The 24476-nt window shown below is 49.2% G+C and overlaps 1 protein-coding gene and 1 long non-coding RNA gene across 5 annotated transcripts; one reads left to right on the forward strand and one right to left on the reverse strand.

The window, feature by feature from the left end:
- Positions 1-1210: 1210 nt before the first annotated feature.
- On the forward strand, positions 1211-24469 carry TMEM259 (transmembrane protein 259). Of its 4 annotated transcripts, none has more exons than XM_083594514.1 (12): positions 1211-1455; positions 2592-2915; positions 6455-6727; positions 10808-10979; positions 11889-11999; positions 12873-12995; positions 13224-13324; positions 15391-15448; positions 17095-17178; positions 18411-18543; positions 20406-20505; positions 21422-24469. In XM_083594514.1, the coding sequence occupies exons 2-12, from the start codon at positions 2691-2693 to the stop codon at positions 22187-22189; spliced, it is 2148 nt and encodes a 715-aa protein (XP_083450640.1). In that variant the 5' UTR covers positions 1211-1455; positions 2592-2690; the 3' UTR covers positions 22190-24469. The 4 variants fall into 4 exon arrangements, with proteins under 4 accessions (XP_083450640.1, XP_083450642.1, XP_083450639.1 ...); XM_083594516.1 differs by having other exon boundaries at positions 1212-1455; positions 10808-10925; XM_083594513.1 differs by lacking the exon at positions 1211-1455 and having other exon boundaries at positions 2069-2915.
- Positions 1539-2198, reverse strand: LOC310753630. Its single transcript, XR_014543402.1, has 2 exons — positions 2105-2198; positions 1539-2073 (listed from the first exon to the last, which is right to left on the reverse strand). It is a non-coding gene; the product is annotated as an uncharacterized lncRNA (long non-coding RNA).
- Positions 24470-24476: the final 7 nt, after the last annotated feature.

Raw genomic sequence — 24476 nt, forward strand, 5'->3', positions numbered from 1 at the left:
AAATGGGCCTACTATGCAAATACTACGGCAGAGCCCTTCTTCCCCCCATTGAAAGCAAGACCTTGCAAAAGTGGTTATGAGGTTAGCAAAGTGGAGAGGGGGAGGAAAGAGAGCAGGGAGGGTGCATTTATTTTTTAAAAACACATCTACATGTATGAATATATTTTGCATGTGGATCACTTAGCTAGAATTGCAAAATATCCCTTAGCAATACTTGCAAAATATGGAACGCTTCACGAATTTGCGTGTCATCCTTGCGCAGGGGCCATGCTAATCTTCTCTGTATCGTTCCAATTTTAGTATATGTGCTGCCGAAGCGAGCACGTATGCTACATGCGCGCAGTTGCTATATATACCTCGGATGGTAGAAATATTCTAAGGTTATGGTGACCACAAATGGAAAGCCATTATTTCCCTTTAGACTTTTTCTCGCATTTTTTAATCAAGGGAAATGATTCTGCGGCTCTTCTCCTCCGGAGTGAAGTTTTTTAAAGGAAAGTAGCAAAAGAATGGGAGAAATATAAAAGGAAACTTGGCATTGATCTGGCGATGCATGATGGGGAAAGGAGGCGGGGTCTTCATAATGAGGCTGACGGGGCGGGTGAACCTTGGGACAAAGAGGTAGGAAAAGTGCTTCTGCGATGGGACATCATTTCCGGTTTTCGACCGCAGCTTCCGGTATTCATAGGTACTAGGGAATCAAAGAGGTCAAATGAGGGGGGAGGGGGAGGGGGAGTTCTCCTTCGGCATCTGCAATAGCTTTCTTCACGACGCAGGTAGAAATTCAACAGGTGGAGGTGCATTCATGAAAAGTATTGTGTGGGTGAGTGGAGGAAGTAAAAGGAAAAAAAAAATTTTTTTGAACATTTCCCCCCAACGTACCCAATCACATTCAGGGAAAGATAAAAGTGCTTTTTTAAAAATAATAATTGATCAGTCAAGACTCAAGCTCATCTCATCTCCACCCTCTAGGACACATGTTAATTCAGAGCCGGAAGCGTTGTGTTACAGCCTCTCAATCTTGACCGCATCCCCTTTGGAGCTCCTCCTCCTCCTCTTCCTTAGTTTAGACATGACGTTCTCCTAGAGGGTTTGCGTCCTTTGCGTGCTTTCCCAGAATCCTCTCCGTCCCTCCCATTCTCCCGGCTCGGCGCTTCACTCTCTACCTCTCTCTCGCCCCGCCTCCTCCTCCTCCTCCTCCCGCTGACGTCACCGCGCCCGTCGTGGTGGGCGGGGCGAGGAGGAGGAGGAGGAGGAAGAGGAGATGGGAGGGAAGAGAACCAAACAAGATGGCGGCGGCCGGTGCGGACGCGAAGGGGGACTGAGAGGAGGCAGCTCGGCGGCGGGGCGCTCCTTCGCCGGCCCCCCCTCAGAGGAGGCGCCCCGAAAAGGAGGGGAGAAGCCGGCCCAGCTCGAGCCTCCCTCGCCGTAGGGCCTCGCTCCCACCCCAGCCTGGTATCCTGTCACCCCCCCTCCCCACACCCATTGACATCTGTGGGGCGGCTCTGTCTTTTTGGGGGGTGGGCCCATTTTTGGGGGGGGGAATTAGTCCTCCTTCCTCCCTCGCCCCCTCCCTTGTATTTCCTTTTTTGGGGGAAAGGTGCCTGTTCTCCCACCCCCCAGTTCTGAAGGGGAAGGGTCTATATGTGGGGTTTGGGGCCCCTCGCAATCGCCCCACATCCATCTTCCTCCTCCCCCTTAGATTGGGGTGTTTTAAAATAGGCATATTCCTCCTCCCTTTAATATCTTCCTTATATCTATCTTTCACCCCCACCCTTCGATTTTGGGGTCCGCTTAGCATTCCAGCCAACCCCCCCAAAAAGGAAGGGGCTTTAAGACTCCTTTTCTCTTTCTCCCCTTTTTGAGGCTGGCATTTCCTCCCCCCCCCCCGCTCATTCAACCTGATCCTCTTCCCACAACGGTGGGATTTGGCAGCCCTCAACATCTAAATCAAAGGTTTTAACACCCCCACCCCTTTTTCTTTTCCTCTCCCCAGCCCAACTTGGGGTGTTTTAAACTTAGGCATTCCCCCCCTTATTATTTTGCTAGCATAGTCTCTTCTTTGTCTGACCCCTTCCCTCAATTTAAAGAAGGGCTTCGCCACCTCTCCTCACCACACAGATTTGGCTCTCCCCCCCTTAAGAAAACCCACAACTTGATCTCTTTAGGATCTCTCTCTGCCTCCCCCCTCGGAACCCCCCAGACTCCCTTTTGCTCTGTTGTCTTGGGGTAGCTCCTCTTCTTTCTGGGGACTATTAGTGTTGCACCCCTCCAACCCAAAAGTCCCATTAGATTCTTTCCGTGTCCCCCCCCCCCCGCTACCTTCCAACATTATATAAATTGCAGCCTAGGAAGCTTAACATTCCCCCTCCCTTGCTTTCTTTCTCAGTATCTGAGGTGCCTCCCCCCCCCCAAAAAAAATTTCCCACCGGTTTACAAAGTTACTGAAACTTTTGCATCAGCCCATTTAAAAGACAATTTCTCTTTATCCTGCTGTGCGTGGATTTTTTTTTCCCTTGTGGGGAAGGAGTGACTCTTATTTTTTTTGTTTTTTCGCCTCCCCCTCGGCCGCTTTTCCCCACCCCCTGGAGAAACCTTACCAAGACGACCCCACAGGCCGCTTCCTGAGCACTTTCTGTTATCCAAATCTGAATTCGCCCGTGGACAGCTAACACCCGTCTTGGAAAAGGATGTCAGAGAACCAAGCCAACCACCACCACCACCCAATGAACAATAATGTGGGCGGTAGGGCCCCTGCTGGAAACAACCGTGGGGTCCGCAACCTCAACCAGAACCCCCTCATCAACGTACGTGACCGCTTGTTCCATGCCCTTTTCTTCAAGATGGCCGTCACCTATGCCCGCCTCTTCCCACCTTCCTTCCGTCGTATATTTGAATTCTTCGTACTTCTCAAGGTAAAGTGGGTTTTTTGTGGGGGGGGGGGGATGTTGACTGTGTTCAACATCTGAGGCCCTTCTTTGTGTACCTCCTCCACGCGAGGGTTGCAACATGAGAACAGGGCCTTTTCTGCAGTGGCTCCTTGTTTGTGGAATACTCTCCCCAAGGAGGTTTGCCTGGCGCCTCCACTATATATTTTTAGGCACCATATGAAAACATTCCTCTTCAACTAGGCCTTTGGCTGATTAATATACTACAGCCTTTTAAATGTATCTGTGGGAAGGGGTGGGGGTTGTTGTTTTGGTTCAGTTATCTTGTATTTTGTTATGTGAACTGCACTGAGATCTTTTGAGGAAGGGTGGTATATAGATTAAATAAATGGATAAATAAAAATAAAATAAGTTGTGCTGGGGATACCTCAGGGTCTGGATGTGGCCCTCCAAACTTCCATTTTTCAGGCCTCTTCCTAGTCACACTTTTTGCCAGCCCTGAACTCTCCTTTGCTGGAAATGTGTTTTTTAACTCAGATCAGGCCTCCTCCTTGCCTGGGCGGAGCAGAGACAAGGTGTGTAGGAACTAGTCTACGCAAAGTAAAAAATACATTTCTTGCTCTTCCCACATTTGCCCTTGGCTCCACCCAACAGTGGTCCTTCCTGAAGGTTTCTCAATGTGCTCCTCTGTCAGAGAAAGCCTTCCCACCCCTTATATATAAAGGAAGCCTTTACTCTTCCAACTCTATGATTCTATGATTCTACTTTCCACCTGCTGAATCCTAAACACTTCCAGCTTCAAACATACATTTAACACAGCATTTGCGCACAGTCACATGGAAATAATTTGTGGCACCTAAATTTTGAGTTGGAAACACTTTCCCTCCCCACTCCTCTCTTAAGCTTACTGGATTCTTACTGGTTGGCCGGTTGCAACATTTAACTGACACAGGCGATTAGCAGGGTTTGAAATTAGCAGGGCGCCAGGTGCATTTTGCGCCAAAATATTATCCATTTGCGAGCACCTCAAAAAGTCTGGGTGCCATTTCTTGCGCCCAGCTGATGCTCGAGGATTACTGTAAAGTATGTGCTTTGAAGCCTCAAAGTTAAAGATAGACAATATGTTAAGGAGTTTAATAATAAAGAGTAGAGTGTTTTGAAAACTGAAGTATGGTACCAATATTTTTATTGCAAACACCAAATTAACGTGTATTAACAATTTCTGATAAAAACGTGATATTAGCAATGTGTCTCATGTGAATTGCATATTAGTTCATGCTTATCAAAATTACAATTAAATAGTGTTGCCGACCCCCCAAAATGGCGACTAGACATTCTGTTTTGGCGCCCACAGCCCAGATCCCAGGAGCCATTTGGCTCCTAGCTTTTCTATCCCAGTTTTTAACACTGGCAACTAGCCGTTTAGAACTGCTGCATTGCAGGGGGTTTTAACTGGATGACCCCTGGGGTACCTTCCAACATCACAACTCTTAAGAAATAGGAAGGTGGGGTTTTTCGGTGGCTTAAGCACACACGCAGAAGTGATAGGAATGCTAATGTTGATATATGCTGTAGCTTGGTTGTAGAGCTTGCAAAAGCTCCTTGTTTGATCTCTGGCATCTTTGGATAGAGCTGAGAAAGGCTCTTGGCTGGAGAACCTGTGCCTGTCATTGCGTTACAGTTCTGGGTTTGGATGGTCTGGCCAGGTAAAAGGAAGTTTCTTCTCTGTTAACCCCACAAAAACAGCCCCCCTAGCAGAACTTATTGAGAGCTGTCAACTTGTGTGGACAGTTTTGCAAGTCCAGGCTCATAGAATTGCAGAGGGGAGCTTGTAGGTCATTTATTCAAGCTTCTTGCTTGAGGCAGGAGATCCTGACAGGTGCTACGTCACTTTGTGTGGGGCTGCCCTTGAAGACTACCTAAAAAACATCAACTCATCCAAAAGGCAGCTGCCTGTTTACTGGCTGGCCTCCGTTTTGGACTCGCATGACCCTTGTTATATAACAGCTGCATTGGTTGATGGTTCATTCCTGGGTCCAGTTCAAGGTGGTGCTGATATTAGTATTCATGACTCGGGTACCAAATATCTAAGTTGACTTTGGCCGCTTCCCTTCAGACACTCTCAGGAGGGGTCTCTCACTGGAGGGGTCCCTCTTGGTAGTTCCACTGCCTTCAAAGTTTTAGGGTGGTGATGACTCGGGAGAGAACATTCTCTGGAAGCTCCTCCAAACAGTCAGCCAAAGTCTACCGTCCTGTAACTCCTTTGGCTCTACTCAACCCACTTGGCCAAGACTCAAGGATGACCAGAGTTAGAGTGCAATGACTTCTGGGAGGCCCCGGGGGTCCCTATCCCTGTTGTAAACATTTGAGGAAGTTTCCTGTTCATTCAGCCTTGCAAATCAGTACACAGAAGCTAACTAGCCCACAAAAATTCTCAGTCAACAGCTTTTTTGGGGGGGGGGGTGTCCAAAAAGCGTTCTCTCATCTTTGTGTGGTCTGGGATGTGTCCATGAACTCTGCTAATGCCTCTATAGGACAGAGTGGGGTGTGTAAGTGTGTGGACGTCAGGCATTGGTTGGATGCAGAGGGATGGTGGGAGGTACCAGCAGAGGAACCCCCAAAGGAAGAAGGCTCAGAGCCTGGGGATTGGTGGTGGGACAGTGATTCTCGTAGAATCATAGCGTTGGAAGGGACCCTGAGGATCATCTAGTCCAACCCCCTACAATACAGAAATATGCCGCTGTCCCTTATGGGGATTGAACCTTGGCGTTATCAGCCCTGCACTCTAACCTTGGTCAGAGGGAAGAGGGAGAAGAATGGGAAGAGGTAGAGTTGGAAGCTGAAGGGGTAACAGGACTTATTGAGAAGGGAGAGTCTGTGGCAGAGAGCAGTCCAGAATCAGAGGCGGAAGCTGCAGCAGGAGAGGAGGGAAGCCAAGATTATGAGTCCAGCTGGTGAAGTCACAGGTGTCTCCCCCTCCTCCTGCAACAATCTCCCCTCCCACCTTGTCTCCCAGAACCAGGAGAGGCATAAAAGGGTGGAGAAGAGGTTGCCTTCACTCTGGCGCAGTTTCTGATTGCTTGGAAAAAGCCCTGGAGAGGAGGGGACTTAGATGTCTGTGAGGAGGCAGGGACTTTCAGTCTTGGCAACTGTTCCATGGGTGCAAGACCTATTGGGCATGAGTTCCTGTGCCCATTGCACCTGACCCTCCACCAGGTCTGTGCAGATCCTGTTCTAATAAAGAGTTAAGTCCAGTGTGCAGGGTGTGATTTATTGCTGGCTAGCTCCTGTCAGTAGGTCTAGAAATTAGCTTGCCATCTATTGCCTCTATTGGCATCTGCCTCTATTGCCCTGCCTACTTTTGCATCTGGCCCCAGCCAGCACAGTCATGTGACCCCAGGAAGGTTGACCCTCTGATAATGCCATTTGCTTGTTCAGATGGAGGAGAAAGAGACGGGTGCAGTGTGCAGAAACTAGCCTGTGGCACTACTCTAAGAAGGGAATGCGGTCCTCGATTCCTGTTTCTCCTGCTTCTAATTTTTCCGCCTCTCTCCTCCCTCTTCCAGGCCCTGTTTGTGCTCTTCATCCTGGCGTATATCCACATCGCCTTCTCCCGCTCCCCCATCAACTGCCTGGAGCACGTCCGAGACAAGTGGCCGCGCGACGGGATTCTGCGGGTGGAGATCCAGCGCAACTCCAGCCGCGCCCCCATCTTCCTCCAGTTCTGCGAGAGCGACCGCTTCCCGGGTATGGTGGTTGAGGCAGCTGGCGGGGAGGAGGAGGAGGAAGAAGAAGAGGAGGAAATGAGCGTGGAGATGTTTGAGAACAGCTCCATCAAGGTAGGGTGGAGCAGAGCAGACCATCTCTAACTGGGTGGACTTCTCTCCTTCGTTAGCAGTTTCTAAACAGAGGTTGGACGCAGCTTTCAAAACTCCCATTGTTCTTGGTGCATGGGAAGTATGGCTTTGCTTTTTGCAGGCTTCAGATGAGGACTAGAACATGTGAAAAACGAACATAAGATTTTAGCTGCCGTTCATTCATTTTAAGCTTTGTATTCTTGTTATAAAAAAAGCCTGCTTAGATGCTCGGTTGCAGCGCCCAAGACCTAGGTTTAAGGTGCCTTTAGCTCCTAGCTTTCATGTCTCAGTTTCTATCACTGGTTGGACGGCCACCTGCAAGGGATTCTTTAGCTTTGATTCTTGCATTTCAGGGGGTTGGGATGTATGCGCCTAAAGGGGTCTCTTCCAACTCCAGAGTTCTGCATTCTTTTCCCATCTCCTTGCTGTGGAGATCCTCTTGGCTACGATCCGCCATCACTGGTTCTCCCTGCTGGGAATGCAGAACCTGGATGCTTTTGAGAGAGAGGACTTCTCAGTGGCTAATTGAGGCCCCCAAGGAACTGTTTGTGAGCAGCCTCAGTTACAAGGCATTGCGTAAGCAACACCAGCAGCTGGAAAACCCTAAATGTGGACCTTCTGGGCCTCTCTATTTAGCATTGGGGACTTTCCCCTAGGCCACGCACCCTCACCAGCCCTGCTCCGCACCCTCCTTGAGCATTTTTTGCCTGGCTGAAATGTGTCCTTGCACTCTGATCATGACTCTTGCTTCCCTAGATAGTGGATCAGGAGAGCTGAAAATAATATTTCACATCTGGCAACCCATGCGCCCCTTTGGTTTCAGTTAGTACATGAGTAAACCATTCTAAAAATCCCTGGGCACAAATTTTCACGGCTCTCCACTGACTCTGGTGGCTCATCTACTAGAGGTAATGTATTTTGTGCCAACTCTGGAAATGTGTACTTGATTCTGACAAAACTCAGCCTCCAAGATGCTCATTGTCTTTTAAAGCCATCAGACTCCTGTCCCGTCAGATTTCACTCCCATCTAGTCCCAGAGCTAGACAGTTGCTTCTAGGAAGCAGTTGAGTAATGAATGATCTATCAGTACAGCTTTGAAAGGTTCAGCCCTATATTCTTGATTCAGAATTGTGTCCAGTTGTATCCCTACTTGGACGAAAACATGCTTCTTGATCTTGGGAACCGTCATGCAAAATATGGATCGATATGGATCGAAAGAGGTTCCAAATAACATTGCGAACAAACAGCTTTCCAAAAATATATAGGGTTCGTCTCTGCCTTTAGTCCTACTCAGAGTAGACTCATTGAAATTAAAAGGTGTGACATTACAGCCTATTAATTTTAGTGGGTGTACCCTTGAGTAGAACTTTGTTGGATGCAGCCCATATAGTAAGGTAAAGGTAAAGGGACCCCTGACCATTAGGTCCAGTCGTGGCCGACTCTGGGGTTGCGGCACTCATCTCGCTTTATTGGCCGAGGGAGCCGGCGTACAGCTTCCGGGTCATGTGGCCAGCATGACTAAGCCGCTTCTGGCGAACCAGAGCAGCGCATGGAAACGCCGTTTACCTTCCTGCCAGAGTGGTACCTATTTATCTACTTGTACTTTGAGGAGCTTTCGAACTGCTAGGTTGGCAGAAGCAGGGACCGAGCAACGGGAGCTCACCCCGTCACAAGGATTCGAACCGCCGACCTTCTGGTCGGCAAGTCCTAACCCACAGCACCATCCGCATCCAGCCCCTATAGTAAATGTATGCAAGTTTTTGGCAGGTGTCTGAAACAGTACAGTGAAGGCGCCTGCCTCATATCAAGAGGCAGGGAGTTCCAGAGGGCAGCTGCTGCCACATTGAAAGGTCTGTTTCTCACTAGTGCAGAAAAACATTATGTGGTCCTGCTGGGCTGGGTTTTTGTTTCATTTCTTCCAAGCCCGACAGAGCCGGCAATAATTAACGGGTCCTCTTCCCCACCCACCAAACAGTAATTTCCTTTCCTCCCTTGCGATCGAACCAGCATGTAGTACATTAAAGGTTTGTTAAACCAAATTAATGCCTTGTGTGAACAAATTGCCAGGAGTCCCCGGGTGGCAACGCAGCTGATTTAACTCACTCAATTTACTCCTTAATTTCATTTAATTTTCTCCAATATGGTTCCTCTTTTATATATACATATTTCCATTTGCGTTGAGTGCAACCCAGAATGGCGATTAAATAAACCAGCTGAAAGCTACCATTTGCTGTCTGCCACCGCAGTTGTGCTTCATATCAGACCTCATCTAGCCTTTCAGGGCTGGGGGACTATTTCATTTCTCTGTTTAGAGATTATTTTGCCTTGGGGGAGGATGGCATGAGGCTGCGGGGGCTTGTGTGTGTGTCTAGCTTCTCCGTATGGCTGTTTAAAGGTTGCTGCATGTTATAAAAGTAATTTTGGATCCTTAACAATGATGCACTATTTCTCTGTGGCACAACAAATGTTCTTCCTGAGAGGAGCTGTCAAACGCAGCGTAAACGACTAGATTCTTTATCGCCCACTGAGAGAAATGCCTTGTTGCACAAAAGTACAGAGGCAGATCCCGCAGAGGCAGCAAATGGTCAGATGTGACTGTGCATCTGCATTCTCATTCAGGGTTAGGCAGGGTGGGGTTCTCAAGATGTTACTCCCATTTATTTAGGCTCTTAGCCATGTTCATTATGCTGCAGACACACCAGGCTGCCATGATCTTTGACACCTGATATATGTGGTTGGTTGGCATCCGTCTGTCTTGGGAGACAGTGGAAGAGTGTGCTTTAGTGGGTGAAGTCAACCTGTTGGAGAGTTGCAGCTCCTGCTGTGGCTGCAGAGACTGAACGGGAGAGACGCACTTCGTTGCATCCGGGGGAGATGAAGGCCTGTGTGTGTGTGTGTGTGTGTGTCGGGATTCACCCTCTTCTTCTGACTGTAAATGGTTTTAATGGTTTTGGATATTGCTTCTTTTAAATTGCTGTCATGTGCCCTGCAACCTTACAGCGGACAAATAATAATAATAGAAGCCAACGAGTTAGATCGGTGGTTCCCAAAAATACTGGGTCACTGCCCCCTTGGTTCCATCCCCAGTGCCTCCTACCCTGCCCTATAAAAAGGTAAAGGGACCCCTGACCATTAGGTCCAGTTGTGACCAACTCTGGGGTTGCGGCGCTCATCTCGCTTTACTGGCCGAGGGAGCCGGCGTACAGCTTCCGGGTCATGTGGCCAGCATGACTAAGCCTCTTCTGGCAAACCAGAGCAGCGCACGGAAACGCCGTTTACCTTCCCGCCGGAGTGGTACCTATTTATCTACTTGCACTTGGACGTGCTTTCAAACTGCTAGGTTGGCAGGAGCAGGGACCGAGCAACGGGAGCTCACCCCGTTGCGGGGATTCGAACCGCAACCTTCTGATTGGCAAGCCCTAGGCTCTGTGGTTTATCCCATAGCACCACTCGCATCCCTTACCCTACCCTATAAAAGCCCTAAAATTCAAAACAGTAACAGTTAATTGCACGTTTCCCCCCCCAAAATCCTGTTTAAGCTATTTACTAGGACTGGGCGATACTTGGTTTCAACATTGTGATATATCACCAGCTAAACATTGCGATCTACTGATATATCACAGTGTCTGAAATGAGGATGGAGCTATGTAGAGGCATTGGCTGGCTTCACGTTGTAATTTTTGTATAGCACCCCCACACACACACATTATGATTCATGATATATTGCCAGGTCAAAAACTATGCAACCAACATCATGATTGGGACTTCAGACCAGTTTTGGACAATACAGTATATCAATATATTGCCCAGTCCTATTATTTAGCTGAATTAATTCAACACAATGGATGAACTTGATCCAGTGATGCCAGCTTTTCAGAGTCTGGTGGTCATTTACAGCTCCTGCTGCCCCCCCCCCCCGCTGCCCTCTTGCCCCTTAGCATCCCCCCAGGCAATGCCCACTTTGGAAACCGCTGAGTTAGAAGGACCAGTGGATCTGATGTTTGGTAGAAGGCAGCTTCTGCGTTTCCCTGAACTCTTCTCCTCTGTTTCCGCTGATCCCAGTTTGAGCTGGATATCGAGCCCAAGGTCTTCCTCAAGCCCTCCCGCCTGGGCGGCGCCAAGGTGCCAGCCCCCAACGAGAGCCAAGAGTTCTCCTTCAGCGGCGAGCCGGCGTCTAAAGGTATGCAGCCCCTCAGCGAGACGGTGTCCCAGTTTGAGATGCTAGCCAAAGCAGGTAAAGAGACGACATTGCAGACCCTTTAAATAACCCTCCTTCCCACTCCTCACCTTTGCCACACCCTTCCCTTTGCACCTGCCACTTTCCTTTTCTTTCGCTGTTTGCCTCCTCTCCTTGTGTGTGGGAGAGGTTCCTTTTTGAGAGGGTGGGGCCACAGCAGAGAAGGCCCTGCCGCCTGCGCACTCTCGGGGCATGCAGCCTTTGAAACTGACCCGCTCTCAATGACCTTGATGCCATGGAGAGGGGCGGGCAGCGATATTAAGAGGTCGATAAAATGCACTTTTTATAGAAGAATGGAGGCATTGGGGGGTGGGGACTATTTTGAAAAGCACTACAAACAAGTTAAATTGCAGGCAGGAAAGGAGCAGGAGAAGGAAAATGATAAAGTAATTGTATTAGAGGTATTTTTGAAATAGGCGAGAGTTTGATATATATACAAAAACACGGGAGGTGGAAGTGGGAAGTCTATCAGGAAACGAATGTAAGCATTTGATTTAAAGTCAATTTGTAAAAAATTGGAAATTCAGTAAAAATTGTATGGGGGGGCGGGACAGTGTCCTGAATCTCTCAGCGTTCAGTTTCATTGGACGTCCACAACTCCTAATGTTATGAGAGAGTGAGGAAAACCTTTCTCTTTTTCCATGCCCTGCATTAATTTTACAGGCTTCTAGCATGTCGCCTCTTATTTCCTTAAGTAAGAACACCCAAACACTGCAAGCTTTCCTCATAACAGAGTCATTTTCCCTGTTCTTTTCGGAACTTTCCCCAGCTCCTTGGAGCACCCAGCGAGGCTTCTTTTAATCGATGGTCGTGCTGTGGTGAACTAGGCCTGGGGGCACCTCTGGGTTTCCATCCTCTTGGCCTTTTCAAAAATACCATTTTCTTTTTTTAAAAAAATCCTTCCAGTCTGGCCCCAGGAAGAGTACATCGTGGAATACTCCTTTGAATACGGGTTCCTTCGCTTGTCGCACAGCACCCGCCAGCGCCTCAGCATCCCTGTCATGGTTGTGACGCTGGGTAAGAAGGGTTGCTTTTCCGTTCAACTGAGGGTGGAGGTTTGTTTATTTGCTGTGCCTGGTTGGGGCGGGGGCAGAGGGAGGTTGAGCAGCAGGGTACAAATGTTGTTGTTATTATTATTATTCTGTCTATCGATCTATATAATTTGTTAACAGAAAAAAATAACTGCAAACATAATGAAAGAAAGAATCAACAATTTACCGTATTTTTTGCTCTATAAGACTCACTTTTCCCCTACTAAAAAGTAAGGGGAAATGTGTGTGCGTCTTACGGAGCGAATGCAGGCTGCACAGTTATCCCAGAAGCCAGAACAGCAAGAGGGATTGCTGCTTTCGCCGCACAGTGATCCCTCTTGCCGTTCTGGCTTCTGAGATACAGAATATTTTTTTTCTTGTTTTCCTCCTCCAAAAACTAGGCGCATCTTGTGGTCTGGTGCGTCTTATAGAGCGAAAAATACGGTAAATCATTAATTATCACAGCCTGGAGGTACAAAAGTACAAAGGTGCAGCAAAGGGGATGTGTTGCCACGCTGAAAGATTGATTCCCGTGTTGCAGATGGGAAACTGCCTTGCTCGAAACTCCACCTAGTGAACTTAAAGGGGTGGTGGCAAGATTTGAACCCAGGATTGCTCCTTGTTGCTTTTAGGCCTGCGTTGGCCACTACTTGGCCCCCGCTTTTTCTTTTCCCTGTGCCCTGGTGCCTCCCTCCCAAATCACAAAACGCCCACTCCTTCCCCTCCAGGAGTTGGAATGTTTCTGAGTGTCCCGTGAAATGCACAAACACCCCTCGACTTGCTTCTTCCTGCTGCTGTCAGCACAGCCAGTTTTCTTTCCACCTGTTTTCACAAACCCTCTTCTCCATCTTCTCCCCAGACCCCACTCGAGACCAGTGCTTTGGAGACCGGTTCAGCCGCCTGCTCCTGGACGAGTTCCTCGGCTACGACGACATCCTCATGTCCAGTGTGAAAGCCTTGGCTGAAAACGAAGAGAACAAAGGTTTAAGCTTATGTTTATGGTCTCTGTTCTCACTCAGTTACAGATCTGGGCTGGGCTGTTGCAATCTCTGGTGGGGCAGAAGGCAGCAAGTCCAACACTAGATGGTGCCAGAGCCAACTAATTGGACTAAGTCCACTTTGGGAGATCTTTGTTGCTGAAATGTCCTTGTTTTTTCCTCCTGTCCATCCCCACCACTTCTGCCTTCCCTTCCCTTCTGTCCTTGCTCAGGATTCCTCCGCAATGTGGTATCTGGGGAACACTACCGATTCATCAGCATGTGGATGGCGCGGACCTCGTACCTGGCAGCATTCGTCATCATGGTCATATTCGTGAGTATTCTGTGTCAGCTCGTGGGCTGCTTTTCAGCCCCAGTAGATCCCAGGAGAGTTCTTGAACAATTATTATTATTATTATTATTATTATTATTATTATTATTATTATTATATTTTCTATTAAATTTGTATACCACCATTCACCCTTAGATCTTGGGGCAGTCCACAACATAAAATTGCAAAAATAGTAATAGTAATAATAATAATAATTAAGAATAATTTATTATTTATACCCCGCCCATCTGGCTGGGCTTCCCCAGCCACTCTGGGCGGCTTCCAAAAAAATATTAAAATACTGTAATACATCAAACCTTAAAAGCTTCCCTAAAGAGGGCTGCCTTCAGATGTCTTCTAAAAGTCTGGTAGTTGTTGTTCTCTTTGACATCTGCTGGAAGGGCGTTCCACAGGGAGGGTGCCACTACCGAGAAGGCCCTCTGCCTGGTTCCCTGTAACTTGGCTTCTCGCAGTGAGGGAACCGCCAGAAGGCCCTCGGTGCTGGACCTCAGTGTCCGGGTAAAACGATGGGGGTGGAGATGCTCCTTCAGATATACTGGACCGAGGCCGTTTAGGGCTTTAAAGGTCAGCACCAACACTTTGAATTGTGCCTGGAAACGTACTGGGAGCCAATGTAGGTCTTTCAAGACCGGTGTTACATAATAAAAATAATAAAATAAAAATAATAAAAATAAGAGCAACAACAAATCAATAACCCCCCCTCCCACAACACATTTAAAAGGATATTGGAAGTGAATACCCTTTTAACAGCCTCGGGCCTGTAGACCTGAAGGAGCGTCTCCACCCCCCATTGTCCAGCCCGGACACAGAGGTCCAGCTCCAAGGGCCTTCTGGCAGTTCCCTCACTGCGAGAAGTGAGGTTACAGGGAACCAGGCAGAGGGCCTTCTCGGTGGTGGTGCCCACCCTGTGGAATGCCCTCCCATCAGATGCCAAAGAAATAATGGAAATAAACAAGTATCTGACTTTCAGAAGAAATCTGAAAGCAGCCCTGTTCAGGGAAGTTTTCAATGCTTAATGTTTTATTCTGCTGGGAGCTGCGCAGAGTGACTGGGACAACCCAGTCAGATGGACATCATCGTCATCATCATCATCATCATCATCATCATCATCATCATCATCATAATATCAGCCAAAGGCCTGGTTGAAGACGAACAACTTCACCAGGTGCCTAAAGGTGTGTGATGAAGGAGCCAGCCACGGCTCCCTGAGTGGTCTGTGGTTAAAATAATTGACTGAGAACCCAGTGAAGTTCCTGGCTGGGTGATATTGAGGGATGCAGCTCAGAGGCCTTCACAACCAGTAATGAGGTCTGGATAATTACTGAAATCATCTTCTTCAAGGGGAGAGGGTTGTTCCATGACAGATCACCACACCTTTAAAACATCTGCACTACTGACATTCAAACTTTGGGATTGTTGAAGTACTGTATATACAACAACAAATTAATCGATTTGTGCGACTCAAAAATTTTAGACAGTGTGGACTAAATTTGCTTCTGGGGTCCCTCTGGAATTGGAGGCCCCGAAGCCTAAGGTTCATTAGTTTCCTAGTTGAGCCACCCCTGGATCACAGAGTCGGAAGGGGGGACCCCAGGTGTCATCTAGTCCAATCCCCTGCAAGGCAGGAATCGCAGCTCAAGCATCCATGTCAGATGTCCGTCCAACCTCTGCTTAGAAACCTCCAAGGAAGAAGATGATTAAATAAGCACTGGCTATTAAATCTCGAAGCTACCAGCATGAGTCTGACCAAACTGCGGGAGGCAGTGGAAGACAGGAGTGCCTGGTGTGCTCTGGTCCATGGGGTCACAAAGAATTGGACACGACTAAACGACTAAACAACAACATTAAATAGCACTGGAGATAAGATTATTAAAAGCTAATTATTTGAGAGCTCATGTGTACAGTGCCTTCTAATTCAGGCAAAAGGGCAGGTGTCTGCAACTATTAGAATTTTGGTTGGTTTGCGGTTTTTTTTGGGGGGGGTGACACTGCCCTACATTCATAGGGAGCTGGGGCTCTAACACTTGCCCACCCCTTCTCTTTTCCAGACTCTGTCTGTCTCCATGCTTCTGCGATACTCACACCACCAGATCTTCGTTTTTATCGGTAAGTATTTCATCCGGTCTTGCTGGCTTTCCGAGAGCCCAAGTGGTCCGTTTGCTGGAGGACAAAGACAGCAGTTTTCTTCTTTCCCCAACCCCCTGGTTAGAGGGTTCAAACAAGACTTGCCACTTCGGATCAGTCAGCATCAGAAGGTCCGCAGTTTGAAGGGAACCCGAGGGTCATCATTCTTGCAATGCAGGAATCTCAGCTAAAGCATCCATGACAGCCCAACCTCTGCTTAAAAACCGTGACAACCTCCTGAGAGAGACCTTGTATATAACAGTTAGAGAATGTGAGGCCATTGTTGAAGCGGCCGCTCTGGCTGACCACCTTACTGTCAATCCAGGTTCAGGGTTCTTGTATTAATTTTAAAAGCCCTGAACAACTTAGGCCCAGGGTTCCTCAGGGGCCACCTGAGCCCTTATAGTCCAGCTTGATCACTGACAACACCTGCAGGAGCGTCGCTGGTCATTCCCCAAGTTGGTGAGGCTGGTTTGACAACAATGAGAAACGGAGCCATTGTTGTAATTGGCCCAGTCCTGTGGAACTCCCTGCCACTAGAGCAGTGGTTGTCAAAGGGTGTCGCAAGAGAGGATGGCAAGTGTGGCAGGAAGATTCAAGGGCAATCAAATAAATTTTGAACAGCTTTTATGTAACTGCATTGTTTTATACTTTCTGGATTGTATTAGGAAGTAGTTGTGTTCTATATTATAAAACAAGCATTGCTAGGTTTTTTTTGTTTTGTTTTCCAGTGTATTTCTTATTGATAAAAAAATGGGTGTGGTGCGAGCAAATTTTTATTCTGAAAGTGTGACTCAGAGAAAAAAGTTTGAGAACACTAGAGATTTAGCAGGTGCCTTCTGTGCCAATTTTTAAACACCTGCTGGAAACTTTTCTATTCCGCCCAGCCTATACAGGCAATGAAGAATGGTTAATTAGTGTCTAACTTTTTAATTTTAATTGGGACGTGGGTGGCGCTGTGGGATAAACCACAGAGCCTAGGACTTGCTGATCAGAAGGTTGGCAGTTCGAATCCCCGCGACGGGGTGAGCTCCCGTTGCTCGGTCCCTGCTCCTGCCAACCTAGCAGTTTGAAAGCACACCAGTGCAAGTAGATAAATAGGTACCGCTCTGGTGGGACAGTAAATGGCGTTTCCATGCGCTGCTCTGGTTCACCAGAAGCGGCTTAGTCATGCTGGCCACATGACCCAGAAACTGTACGCCGGCTCCCTCGGCCAATAAAGCGAGATGAGCGCTGCAACCCCAGAGTCGGCCACGACTGGACCTAATGTTCAGGGGTCCCTTTACCTTTACCTTACCTTTTTAATGGTTTCATTGCTGAAACTGCTTTGATACTTTTTTAAAAAAAGAGAGAGAGATGCAGTGGTATGATAATTTAACTTAATTTATTTACAAAGTTAAAAATAATGTTTTGAAGCCAAGTTGTAGTTAGCACGACAGTTTGTCGACCGAGATGTGCTAAACAAAATTTGGCAAAATTTGCAGCCCCTCTCTTGCCTCTGCTTTTTGCATTCCTTCTAATTGGAGATCAACCCTGGGGTCATCTGTGTTGAGGGGTTCCTCTTCCCCCACCCTGGGCTGCAACTGCCTCCTCTCCTCTTGAATGTTTTTTCCTCCTCCCTCTCACAGTGGACCTTCTGCAAATGCTGGAGATGAACATGACCATTGCCTTCCCGGCAGCCCCGCTGCTGACCGTCATCTTGGCTCTCGTGGGTAAGGAGACCGCCTCGCAGGAATGTCAGGAACTGCCTTTGATATACCAGGCCCATTCATTCTGTCTCTTACATCTTGCACACCACCTTTTCCTCCCAAGGAGCTCAAGGTGATGGGCACGATTCTTTCCCCTCCCCGTTTTATCCCCCCAGCAGCCCTGTGAGGGAGGCTAGGCTGGAAAAGAGTCAGAGGCTACTGGCCCCTGGTCACCCAGTCAGCTTCAGTGGCTGAGTGGGGATCTGAACCTTAGGTCCTGAGACCAGTTCCTGGGAATCACAAGAGGGGAGAGTTGCTGCTGTTGCGCTGTGCTCAGGCCCTCAGGGGTGGGTGGGTGTGGGGGACTCCCTGGTCCTTCGTGGGGTAACCGTGCCCCTGAAGGACCAGGTGCTCAGCCTGGGGGTCATTTTTGACTCACAGCTGTCCATAGAGGTGCAGATCAATTCTGCGTCCAGGGCGGCTGTCTACCAGCTCCGTCTGAGACCCTCCCTGCCTGCGCCCTGTCTGACCAGAGTGGTCCATGCTCTGGTTATCTCCCACTTTGACTACTGCAATGTTCTCTCTGTGGGGCTACCTTTGAAGGTGACTCAGAAACTACAACTAATCCAGAATGCGGCTGCCGGGACCATATAACACAGGTCCCAAAGACCTGCATTGGCTCCCAGTATGTTTCCGAGCACAATTCACAGTGTTGCTGCTGACCTTGAAAGGCGTAAATGGCCTCGGCCCTGTAGACGCGAAGGAGCCTCTCCCCATCATTCAGCCCAGACACTGAGGTCCAGCTCCAAGGGCCTTCTGGCAGTTCCCTAATTCCCTCCTTGTGAGAAAGAAGGCTACAGGGAACCAGGCAGAGGGCCTTCTCGGTGGTGGCGCCCACCCTGTGGAACGCCCTCCCGTCAGATGCCATGGAGATAAAGAACTGTACAACTTTCCAAAGGCATCTGAAGGCAACCCTGTATGGGGAAGTTTTTAATGGTTGATGTTTTACTGTGTTTTTAGTATTTTGTTGGGAGCCACTCAGAGTGGGGCAACCCAGTCAGATGGGCATCATATAAATAATAAGGATAATAATTCTCATTTGGGGCATCTGATTGGCCACTGTGAGGACAGGATGCTGGACTAGGAGGGCCCTTGGCCTGATCCAGCAGGCTCTTCATACATCTCTCTTGGGATGCTGAGCTCCCTGATGACTTGCTGGCCTTCTCTCTCCCCTCCTCTCCCCCATCCTGCGGCAGGCATGGAGGCGATCATGTCCGAGTTCTTCAACGACACCACCACAGCCTTCTACATCATCCTCATCGTGTGGCTGGCAGACCAGTACGACGCCATCTGCTGCCACACCAACACCAGCAAGAGGCATTGGCTGAGGTAAGGGCACACAGAGCTTCTAATTCCTGGTGTTTATGGGCCTCCTTTTCTCCCAGCCCGCTTGAGGTGGCCTGTGACGTCCTCCTTCCACCCCTTCTTTATTCAATCAATGGCTCTGTGAGATAGGTTGCGGTTCCTGCATTGCGGTGGGCTTGGGCTAAGTGACCCTGGGGTCCGTTGCAGCTCTGCAATTCTTTGATTCTATGAGAGGCAAGGGACGGGCCCCAGGGTCACACGCAGTGAGCTTCATCGCCAAGTGTGGGGCTTGAAGCATGGTCTCCCAGTCAGCGTTCGAAATTAGCCAGGAACCAGGCACATTTTGCACCTGCCTGTTGTCCACTTGCGACCAAGGGAAGATGCCTGAGTGCCAGGATGGCACTTGATGTCCCCACCACCTGGAGGTGCCTGCCTGGGGATCCCTGGATCTGGTCTGTTTTCACAGAGTAGCAACACATCCTGTAGAATTCCACCCATTTTATTTTATCTGCAAAATCGGAATGAATTTCAGGAACCAAAAAGTCATACTGAAAAATACGATTTTCCAGCTTTCTGGCACCAAAATGGCAACTAGGCATTATGTTTGGCAACTGTAACCCTGGTTTAAGGAGCCATTTGGAGCCCAGCTTTTATTTCTGAGTTTCTAACGCCACTCACAGCTCAGTAACGGCTGCACCACATTGGCTCTCTTCTGTGCGAGATCTGACCACTGAACTCAGCCCTGTCTGTTTCCAACGGTCCTTATTTGGTTGACTTCCCACCCTTCTTCCACAATGTTTCCATTCTCATCTTTCAGTTGTGTGGCAGGGGAGAGAATGGATGAGAGAGAGAGAGAGAGAGAGAGAGAGAGAGAGAGAGAGAGAAAGAATTTATTTATTTCACTGTATTTACACTGTTCGATTGTAAGAAAAGAACTAGCAACAATAACTTAAAACTTTCAGAAAGTTAAAATAGCAATAGACTAGAAACACACATCAACTTTCTGGTTTGTTGGCATCCGTCTGTCTCGAGAGACAACGGAGTGCGCCTCTGGAGGTGAAGCCAAACTGCTGTGTTTGCAGCACTGATGTGACCTCCCTGGGGTGCAGGCCTGGGCCATGTGTCTGGAGATGCTGGACTGCCCAGACGGCAAGACCTGCTTTTCAGCCTTGCTGGCGTCCAAAGGAAAGCAGAGCAAGACCTTTGGCACCTGCATGCAAGGCACGCTTTAGGAACTCCGCTCTGGATTTGTGCAGGGTTTATTCCTGAGCCTTTTCTTCTCCCAAATATATTCCTCAAGGCAGCGAAGGTTTAGGCTCAGAGTTTTCCTTCTCCCAGATGGGCTCTCTTCCCCTCCCTTCCCTCCACAGCATGTGCAGAAACCCCTTTCTAAACAGGCATGTTTTTAGCAGGCGCCGAAAAGAGCACAGCGAAGGCACCTGTCTGGCATCAGTAGACAGGAAGTTCCACAGGTGCTGCCATGATAAAAGGCCGAGTTCTTATAAATGTGGAAATGGTCTTTATGTGGAGTCTGATAGCTCAGCTGATCTAACTGCACTAACTGCAGCTTCAGATCAAGTGTGATTGAAGCCCTACAGCAATCCAGTATTGATATATGTGCTTTAGAATCATAGAATCATAGAATCATAGAGTTGGAAGAGACCACAAGGGCCATCGAGTCCAACCCCCTGCCAAGCAGGAAACACCATCAGAGCACTCCTGACATATGGTTGTCAAGCCTCTGCTTAAAGACCTCCAAAGAAGGAGACTCCACCACACTCCTTGGCAGCAAATTCCACTGTCAAACAGCTCTTACTGTCAGGAAGTTCTTCCTAATGTTTAGGTGGCTTTAACCCCCTTTCCCCCATGTCTCTGTTCCTCTCCAGGTTTTTCTACTTGTACCATTTTGCCTTTTATGCCTACCATTACCGCTTCAATGGGCAATACAGCAGCTTGGCACTGGTCACATCGTGGCTTTTCATACAGGTACGTTGGCAGTTCACCATGTTTGTCTGGAGTGCAGGAAAATCCACAGGGTTAACCATTCAGGATGTAGAACTAGCCATAGCAAGGAAGCAGGATGATGTTGAACTCAGCAGGACTTTGTGGAACAGTAGGGGGAGCTGGGTGCTTTTAGCCTGGAACCAGCGGCTGTTGGCCACTTGCAAAAAAGTGAAGATGCCCAGTTGCCAGGATGGCTCCTGACATCTCCACCATCTGGAGGTATTTGCCTGGAGATCCTTGGATATTGACTGTTTTCACACACTGCGGAATTCTGTCCGTTCTATTTTATCTGCACGATCAGATAAAACAAATTTCAGGAGCCGAAAAGTCGTGTTGAAAAATACAAGTTTCGAGCCGTCTGGCCCCAAAATGGCAACTAGGCGTTCCCTTTTCGGCAACCGTAACCTTAGTTTAAGGAGCCATTTGGAGCCTAGACAGAGAGGTGAAATGAGACCCATCTGAAGGGCTATTCCATAAAAATGTTTAATAATAATAATAATAATAATAATAATAATAATAATGTGCTGTCCATCTGACTGGGTTTAGCCAGCCACTTTGGGTGGCTCTCAACAAAATATTAAAAACACAATGCAACATCAACCATGATGAACAGGGCTTCCTTCAGATGTAGTTCGGTTAGTTCCTTTTACTGTGTTGTGAAAACATCAATAAAAGAGTTCAAAAAAAGGGCACAGAATTCAGCATTCTTCAGTACTGGGCCTGGGTTATTTCGGTGGGTAAGCTTTCTTTTAAAAACACCCAGTTTCACTCAAGGGGCTGGGAGGGGGAAGCAGGCAGCGGAATGGGCCAGGATTCAGAAGGCTTGGCCAGTGCGGATGTCAGCCGTCTTTGCCCCCCACCCCCAGCTCACCCCCTCTGCCCCTTGCCTTTCCCACAGCATTCCATGATCTACTTTTTCCACCACTACGAGCTGCCGGCCATCCTGCAGCAAATCCGGATCCAGGAGATGTTGCTCCAGAACCAGCAGGGTGGAGCCCAGACCACCCTGCAGGACAACCTCAACAACAACAACACCGTTGCTCCCGCTGACCCGGCCGGATCGCGGCCCCACCTGGATGGGGGCCCCGCTGGGGACGGCCCCTTGGCCCCCGAGGATGCTCACACAGCAGCCGTCGTAGCCGCCACGGTGGCCTCCCTGGGCGACAACTTCAACTGGGTGGCGGAGACCGCCGTCATCGCAGAAGCCTCCTTCATGTCCAACCTGAGCGGCTCCCTCCTGGACCCCAGCGTCGCGCCAGAAGCCGCCGGGCCCAGTGGGGACCTTCAGGACGTGGCGTCGGCCTCGAGCGTCATGACCCGCCTCCTGGTCAGCAGCGACCTCGCAGAGGCTCCTGTAGGGTCCATTGCCATCGAGGTCACGTCCACTGCTGGGGTTCCCTCACCAGGCGGATTGGCCTCTGCTGCTGACGCCACTACCCCCCTCAGTCCAGCCCGTGAGGACATCCCACAGGCTCCAGAGAGCTCAGCTGGTCGCGGCAAACCTCCAGACACAGACTGCCTCGCAGGCTGCTGTCCACTCGGCTCTGCTGCAAGCGGGGCCCCGGGCGAGGCCTCCGAGGAGGGACTCGCGCAGGCGGACTCCTCGGCGCCGGCGCCTTTGGACAGTGCGGCTGATGCGGGCCCAGATTCCCGCCACCTCTCTTGAGCTTCCTGGCAGACGGGATGCTTCTCAGTTCGACCGTCCATTCTCCCTGGGCTCACCTGCAATTCCTCCGTTGAGGAGGTGCAGAGCTTGAAAGGCCAGAGGGAGAGGGAGAGAACCTGCCCCCCCTTTCTCTCTCTCTCCCACCCCTTCTTCCGCCAAACCCAGGAAAGGAAGGAAAAAATGTGAATAAAAAAACGAGGGGCTCACACCCATAGCCAGTTCGCCCCCTGCATCTGAAGAGAGTCCTCTGGTTCCTTCCTGTTGGGCGTACGGAGCCACAGCCCCCCCCCGCCAGTCTCTCTGCCCCCCACCCCACCAAGCTTTTCTCAAATCATGGGACTCCTCGCCCCTCCGCCTTTGGTGTCTGCCGGAGATGTGGACTTAATTTTGCCCTGGAATTACTGCTGTTTTTCTGCGTGTGCTTCTCTGCTTTTGTCAGGAGGGGGCGCTGGGGAGGAGAACGAAACGGGTATCATGGCGAACTCTGCGTCCGGGGAGGGGCGGAAATGGGTGGCTGCTGGAGAAGGACTTGAGACCCTTGTGCGGAAGGGGGCCCTGAGACGAACCCCCTTTAAATCTGGGGTTCCTGGCAGCCACCGCTCTCAAAGATCTGTCACCCCAGAAGTGCTGGAGTCATAGAAACGTCTGCCTGGCTTTTTCCTTTCCTTTTTTCCTTTTTAGCATGGGGGACAGACTGCATTTTACTCTGAAAGTAAATGCTTATGCGCAGCCTCTTTCAGAGTAAAACAGCAATAGATCTTTCTTGTTAGAAGGGCGCTTTTAAAAATTAACGTGAAGGGGAAGATCTGGAGGTGGATTCTATCTCTCTCTTGACAAGGAAGCCCTTTTTGGCCACTGGGGAAGGGGGTCCTCAGAAAGCCACTCCCCCCCAAGGTTTGTCTGACTTTGCAGTGGCTTGCCTGGTCGCTGGACTGTGTGTCGTCGTCCCCCCCCACCTCCCTGTTTTTAACCTCTACATAGGAAACCCCAGGAGTTATTTTGTTCCCAGAGCTCCAAGGTTCTAGCAAGTTGCATCTTAACGGTGCATCCTTAGCAACTGCGAGAGGGAGCAGCTCCTGATTTTCAGTCTGACATGGCCTTGATGAGAGAGGACCGGGTGGCTGTCAACACTCTTTCTAAAATGAGGGGGCTTTTTGGCTGCTTTAAAAATTGGGTGGTGTTTTTTTTTTTAAGCTATCATTTGGTGAGAACCCTCGCAGCTCCCTCTCTCTTATGCCCTTGCACAGATGTTGACAGGTGAACTCAGTTCTTGTTTTATGCAGTGTGGTCATTTAGGATTATTCTCCACTCCCCCACCCTAAAAAGTTTCCCAGCCCAGTGCCTTATCTCGTAAGCAGGATGCGTTTTGAAGAGTGTGCACGTCAAAAAATGCCACCTAAGTTCCTGGAAACATAAGGAAGAGAGTGGGGTGGGGGACAGGGGGACCCCTCCCCAAAAAGGACCCGCTTCCCAGGAGTCTTTGCCCATCCCTTTCTGGAGCAGAGCTGTACCCCTTAAATTGTGGGGTGCATGTGTATGTGCGCTAGCTGGGAATAGGAAGCATCGTAGAACGCAGCTGGCTCCAAACTTTTGAGTGCCTTTGTACTCAGGTGATCTAGCAATAGCAAGGGGAATTCTGAGGCTGGAAGGTTCAGGGGTAGCACGGCTGGACCTAAGGAAACCCTGCCCCTATGACCTCACTGTCCTGCTATATGGTCCCTGGGAGCAGGCAGGAGCCAAGGACCCTGGGAATCTTAATTCTTATTTTTTTAGTTCTGCCATGAGGTGCAAAGTGCAGTAGGCAGGTACCCCCTTAAGCAAGCAGCAGCCTTTTTCAAGACGAGCCCAGGAGTGTCTGTGAGATGCTCTGATTTTGCAGTCAAAATCACCTTTGGCTGCTGTGCTCTACCCTAAAGCCAGGGAAGGGAGAATCCCTTAGATGGGTGATGTGTAAGTAGTTTTGGGGTGGAGGGTGGGTTGGCCGACAACAAGCATAGTGGTGGTATTCCCCCCCCAACCCCCATTCATGTGCAATATGTTGGTGGGATCATTCGCTGCCCGCCCGCCCACCTCTGCTTGGCAACGGAGTGCTTGTAGATAACTGGACATTAGGGTTTTTACATTGTAGTCGTCAGGCAGAAAGGATTGAGGGGTTGAGAAAAAGAGAAGAATCACACCAAACTATACCAGGAATGAAGAGTAGAGTTCATTCTATTTAATGTACAAAAAAGTATGTATATATTATATATATTATATATATAATAAATACTATATCTAACAGCATTGC

This window comes from Podarcis filfolensis (genome assembly GCF_964270895.1).
Source record: "Podarcis filfolensis genome assembly, chromosome: 18".
Taxonomy (NCBI): Eukaryota; Metazoa; Chordata; class Lepidosauria; order Squamata; family Lacertidae; genus Podarcis; species Podarcis filfolensis.